This window comes from Polypterus senegalus, chromosome 1 (assembly GCF_016835505.1).
Source record: "Polypterus senegalus isolate Bchr_013 chromosome 1, ASM1683550v1, whole genome shotgun sequence".
Taxonomy (NCBI): Eukaryota; Metazoa; Chordata; class Cladistia; order Polypteriformes; family Polypteridae; genus Polypterus; species Polypterus senegalus.
Window position 1 is genome coordinate 197,358,305 of NC_053154.1, and position 6,902 is coordinate 197,365,206.

The window sequence follows — 6,902 nt, forward strand, 5'->3', positions numbered from 1 at the left end:
ATTTCCTGGCCTGGTCACTGTCATTGTTTGCACTAGGACAGACAAAGTAGCTTTTAAAGCTAGTTCGATGGTTGGATTTAACTATCTAGATAGTTAAAGAGGAATGTACATTCAGTAAATAAAACTTTTCTCTTCAGCTTGTCCTGAACTTCTGATTAATAAGCCAAACAATTTTTAGGCTGCGCAGCATCTCTGTAAATGACACTTCTCAAATTAAACACTATACAGATTTAAAAGAGGGTCTGATAAAGGGGGAAAAATTGAAAGAAGAGTGACTGGATACATGATAATGAGAGAGTTCAACTGCCTGTGGAATCAGGTCCAGAGTCTTAAGGAACCAAGGACTGTCCTGGTATGGTAGCATTGTGTATGAGAGAGGATACTTCATGGTTAGGATTCTGGTCCATTTTAAGACGTGCATAAATGCCTTTCCACACGTGCACAACCACATCATCAAAAAAAGAGTATATTAGAGCGATAATATTACAATGTCACAAAAAGGTGTGTTTTCAGAGCTTTTCAAAGAGCAGGTGCAACCTTTCTAAGTAACATTCACTGGTAATATTCCATCTTTGACATCTCAGAATAATTGTAATAGCAGTGCTGGTGGATCATTGATGTTGCTTTGTTTTTATATGAGGAAAACCACCAAAGATGTATGGCATATTTACTCATAAGACATAAGTCAGGGATCTGGCTGAAATATATTATGCACAAACTGTTATTTGTTAGTGGTTTAGAAAGATAGGCTGTAAACAAGCAGATCTGGTTCTGGCTAAGTGCAAAAGGCTCATTTGCTTCTAGTGAATTAAACAACACTGACTTCATATTTCCATTAACTGTATCTTTCTTGGACTTTGTAGCTCCAGAAGTTAATACAGTGGCTTGAAGAAGCAGAAGAATCATCAGAGGAAGATGGTGAATGAAACCAGCTCCCAGTAACTAGTCAGGACCTTCATGCAGATGAGAAAAGCACCTACTAAGATGCAAGATGCCTGTGCCTTGGTAATCTAGACATTACAGTGGTCTCCAGCTTTGGTTAGGCTCTACAGCAGAAATGTGGAGGAGATGTAATTCAGAGTCAGGCTGTTCCTGAAAGCTTTCAATTAAAAATCTATATATTTCAACATAATTCATTTATTGAACTGCATATCGATGGTGTACTGTACATATGTTCTCCAGTACATCTGCTATTTATTTAAAGGGAATAAAACTTCTCTGCAAGTGAAAAGCATATATATGTGTGATGTTTTTCTTTATATTAAATGAAAAAGGCTGAGTTGGGGAAAGAACACTTACTTTGGTATTTGGCTTGATATTAAACATTTATCCAAAGTTTGATGTGAATAACAATCTTTTTCTGTTTGTGTCTCTCTGTGTTAAAGTTTATGCCATTTCTGAGAAATTAGTTGAAAAACTGCAGTGCCATCATCCTCTAGCCTTTTATTTCAAATAGATAAGGACAATGTGAGCATGTATCTGCAAATTTAAGGAACAGATAAAAGTTAATTCCATGCATAAAGTTACAAATGGCATTGTGGACTGTTAAGTCTTTGTTGCCGCAATGTTTGTAACATTTTATTCTTTGTTATTTAATCTTTTTTGTATAAACTTGTCAGATTTTTCCAGTATGCACGATTGGATAGTAGTAAATTATGTTAAATGTGATGCCCAAATGAGCTGCTCCATATGTTTGTTTTTATCAATATTCTTCCAAAAATTTTAATAAGTAATCTAATGTGCTGTCTTGGTCTTTCTCCTGTTCTTTGTAAATGAATTAATGTGTGCTGGTAACTGAATGTAAATGTTGATGTTTATAAAGCAGATGAAGGTGTAATGTTGAAATGAACTAACAATGGTGAGGTCAGTGTTGATTGAGAGACTAGCCTAAATATATTAAAGCAGCAGCACACATTTTTCAGAATACAACTGAGGGGGATATACCTAAAAAAAATTTGTATGTCTATGTGTCATAGACTATCCAGTTTAAGGTCATAAGGTACATTTACTGCATATTTAGTAGATCAATTACTTACCAACCAGAGGATGGCCATTTTTTGGAAATGATTCTAAAGAATCCCCTTTTGTAGATTGTGAAAATATGCCTTTTAATGTTGTTGACTTACATAATTAAATTCAGTATTTCAATAGTTTTTTTTTTTAGGTGTTAAGGATTCTTGGCAATTTGTAGGGGTCAGAATAAAATTATGTCTTTAGTCTTAATGTTATCATTTTTGATACTGTGTTGCATTGCTAGGCCATAATGTAGTATTATTTATACATCGATGCTATACAATCTTGACAGCTGTGAAAATTGGTAATGTATTTTGACAATGCAAGGATTTCAAATAGAAGAAATAGATATGTTAAAGTTGTAAGTTCTTATATCCAGGAAAAAATTCATTTTCATCATTTCAGATATATAAAACTGCAGTCTCTCTCTTCAGTCATTTTTTTTGTTTGGGCTGTCTACTGTTCTCAAATTTTACGCTTGTGTCTTTTTGGCAGCCAAGTGTAATCACTGAACAGAAGGGGATAATAATGAACTAAATGACAAGTAGTGTTACTAATAAACTACATTGATCATCAGACATATCTCAGCTCCAACCCCTTGGCATACACTTTCTATTTTTCTTTAATTGTTACAAGTTGGGTCCTTTGTCCCTGCTGGCCAAAGGATAATAGGGCCCTGACCTCTGATGAAACTAACTTGAAACTCAAGGTTATCGAGGTAACTAGTGCCCCATGATTAACTTTTTAACTGAAGCTGTAATGTCAAAAGTCAAAACTGTAGTTCAGCATTTAAATATCATAAAATGATGCCTGCAAAACAGCAATCCAGGTAAAAGGTTGAGAATACCCACAATAATGTAAAATAATACACCAAGATGAAAAACATGAGGGGAAAAATGAAGAGTTCCAAAAATCTCAACATGTAAAGTCTCGTTAAAATTTTACCCTGAATAGAAAGCAGAGTCGAAGAGATTGCTAACAGTGTCAAACACATTCCAGTTTATCGGGTCAAGTTGATGATGAAATATGGAAAATGCCAAGTGAACAGCCCTCCATAACAGTGTTACCTTAATGTCTAATGGTGACCTGCACTGGAAGGAGCAAGCCCTGCATAATGACAACTCCAAACACAGAAAATCAAACTAACAAACCAGATAATGAACAAAGTGCATAACTATAATTCCTGTGGGTAATAATGAGATTGCAATCCAGAAAGAAAGTGCATGGAAAATGATTAGCTAGGGCCGTGAAAAACAACTGAAAAAAATGAGACCCTTCAGTTCAAACCAACATTTATCCAAATCCAACATCTTCACAGACCTTGTCTCCTGGTGCAGTGATCCCATAGGTTGACCAAAGATCAAGTCCTTATCAGGTAGCACTCAACTTGGATTAAAACATCAACCGTGAACACTGATACAGAAAAGCCATGTCATTAATCATATCATTAGCTACCAATCCTATTATTTGGACAACTGAAACAGATGTCCAGGCCCAGTATAGTCATCATATCAGTTAGTAATATGCTTAAAGTGTACTTTACAAGGACTGAGTAGCTGCAATGGAGTTAGTGATTTCACAATTGCACACTGAATTGGACCTTCATGGGCTTTAGTGACACTCCTTTAGCTTGGTAATGTTTGTTGCTCAGATTTTAATTCAAGCTGACTCATGAGTTTAAGTTAAATATGTGTAAATAATATTTTAGGGGAGCTTTTTCTTCTGTTCTTGCTGAGATTACTCAGACATTTCAAAATGATGGCAGCGTGCTGGTGTATTGGTTACAGCTGCTCTTGCTGTCTCCTTGTGCCTGTGAGGTTTTTCCTCCCAGTGATGCTGGCTTCCTTTATGTGTTAGGTTGACTGGCAGTTTTTAATCTGCCCTACGATTCTGAGTATGGGTGGGCCTGGCATCCCAGCCACAATTGGGTTCCTTCATCAGCCATAGTGCTGTCAGGATAGGCACCTACCACATACAACTCTGAATTTCATTAAACAGGATTTGAATATTACTTCATTTCAGTAGAAATAAAAGATAAGAAATTCTTATACAAGTAGCAAATAACCCCTGCTTAGAATTTCTGACTTTTAAAGGCTGAAACCAGAAAATGGTAAGGAGCGTAACTAAAATAGGAGTTCAGTTCATAGAAGGAACTGGTTAGAATGAAAACACTCAAATGTAGAAAAGTTGCCAGATGTTTTCACATTGCTTGTGTTTATTAAGTTATTTATGTATATGTTTAACATTGAACTTACAAAATCAAATTACCAATATTCATGAAGCAAAAGAATTAAATATTTTCTGTGCCTATCCCAATTCTTTGCTTGAGCAATTGTTTCCTGAAAACAAGATTTGCATGCAAATGAAAGCTGCACAAAATGGCACACAGAAGTTTTTTTGTTTTATTGTTAATACTGTTCATTTTTTTAATACTCTTCCCAGAAGTTGATGCTCATTACTGCACTTAAAAGTCTTCCAAGCATGTACATTGGCTGCATTCTTAAGGTTGAATGACAGCAGAACAATTGAAATGAAAATGGTACTTGTACTGTTTATGTACACTACGTGGCCATAAGTATGCGGATACCCCTTTAAATTTTTTTCAGCCACACCCTGGCCATGTAGTCAAACACTGGCAGTAAAGTGGGTCATAATGAAGAGCTCAGTGACTTTCAAAGTGGCAATATTATAGGATGCCACCTTTCCAACAAGCCAGTTAGTCAAGTTTCTATGCCGGTAGAGCTGCTCCAGTGCACTTTACATGCTGTTATTACTGCAGACCTGTGGAATGATCTCCTTTTATCTATTTGAACTGCACCCAATTTACTTGTGTTTAGGTGTTTTTTGTTTGAAAATGCACTTTTTATTACATGTTTTGGATCTGCTTAGTTTCTCTCCTACAGAATTGCTGCTGCCACAAAGAGTTTAGAATACTTTTGTGCTAGTCTCTCTGCAGGTATACTGTAATTATGTTGTAGTTCTACTTCCTTGTGCTCATTTTTTTTATCCTGTTCTCTGTTGCCTTTGATGCTTGCAGCTTTTAGTCATTCTTGTATGTCATATCATTTGCTTTGTGGGTTATCCTGGACTGCTAAATAAATAATAACGTGAGAATATCTAGAAGAAAGAACTGCTGAGCCTTGAAGCTGTAGGCCACACATTCTCAAAGAACTGGACCACCAAGTGCTTGACTGCAACACCCACTGCAAAGTTCCAGACTGCCCCTGAAAATGACATTAGCACAAAAGTGGTTCTTTGGGAGTTTCATGAAATGGATTTCCATGGCTAAGAATCTGCACTTAAGCCTCCGGTCACCATGTGCTATGCCAAGCATCAGCCTGAGTGGTGTAACAATTGGGTTGGAACAAAAAGATCTGCAGGCACTATGGCCCTCCAGGACCAACCTTGCAGACCTCTGATCTAGATTGATGAATCCCGATCATGGCAGTCTGGCAGACAAATCTATGGCTCAGTGTACATATTAAAGTCCATATAGAAATGGCTTATTGAGATTGGTGTGGTAGTATCTGACTGGCCTGCTCTGAGCCCTGAACTCAACCCCATCAAACTCCTTTGAGCCAAGCTCTATTACTCAACTAATGTCCAACCTCACTAATGCTCTTCTTGCTGAATAAAAGCAAACCCCCCCACAGCTATGTTCCAAAATTTAGTGGGAAGGCAGATGTAATGTTTGGGTGGGGTTGGTGGCCAATGTAGTATAGATAAATTTGTAATGATATCCAAAAATAGGTTCCTTTAAAATAATAAATATATTACAGATGTTAGAACTCTAGAAACTTATGAAACAGTATTTCATCATTTTTATTTGGTGATGCTTGTAAATCTATGTTTATGCTAAATTGATCTGTGAGCCTGACAACACGTGAAATCATGTGAATTTACTTCAATTATGACGGATTAAACTTTTATAATGAAAAACATGTTTAAACACTAAGCTAATGGAAGTGAAGCAGTAATTCTTTCCACTGCCTCTTCTATTCCGCTTGTATATGTTTCAAGCTTTTCCTAAAATGTATGTAAAGACTAAGAGGAGGGCCAGCGCAGTAGTGCTTTGATTAATGAGCACTTCTAGCTTAAGGGATCTGGGTTCAATTCAAGGCTTGACCATTTCCTGTCTGATGTTTCCATGTTATTCCTGGACTGCATGGGGATTTCTTCTGATATTTGAGTTTAACCCTACAGATGTTCATGTTAGGTATGATGGTGACCATAACTTGTACAGAGGCATGTAAAAGTATCCTCCGTGTTGGAGAGTCATCTTCTGCAGATTCGATTCCTACCTTAATGAGCACCTGTAGCCAAAGGTCTGAAGTGTGTCACTGTGATTTGTAAGGTTCATCCCATAATCAATGATTTTACTCAAAACTAAGGCCATGAATTACACACTGTTGAAAACATCAGGAAACCAGAGAAGACAGGGAGAGAACGTTACTGCCATGTAAGCAACCTGACAGGGAAGTGGGGTGAGACAAGTGGAGACAACTGAGGCCTGATATTAAAAGAGAGAAGATGTATGCCATGGTCTGATGGTCAGTTTATGTTACTATGTGCTATTTCCATGTACCTTATGGCCATGTTTGGCAACTGCATGTTCTTATTTTGATAACAAAAACTATAAGAAAAGTATAAATCTCTGGCAACTGCCCTGAACATTAGAGCTCACCTGTGGAGAGATGGAAGATATCTCTCCTGCCCGTACCTGGGAAACATGTCTCCAATACTCTCCCAGAGCCAAATGCAGGAAACCCATGACTGCACGTTTTTGCCAGTAGCTCTCCTTTGAAAATTGTATCATTGTTAGTGTCCAGTCAATATTAAAGCAAGATAAGTGAATCTTTTCTTTAGTGTTATTTTTACTTTCATTGACA

The 6,902-nt window shown here is 36.9% G+C and overlaps 1 protein-coding gene across 1 annotated transcript in view; it reads left to right on the top strand.

The window, feature by feature from the left end:
- eif2b5 (eukaryotic translation initiation factor 2B, subunit 5 epsilon) overlaps positions 1-1,234 on the top strand; it is a 45,388-nt gene extending 44,154 nt beyond the window's left edge. The window contains exon 16 of the mRNA XM_039766454.1: positions 864-1,234. Coding sequence (XP_039622388.1) covers positions 864-926 — 63 coding nt within the window. The 3' untranslated portion in view covers positions 927-1,234. The remainder of the gene's footprint in view (positions 1-863) is intronic.
- The last annotated feature ends 5,668 nt before the right edge of the window (positions 1,235-6,902 follow it).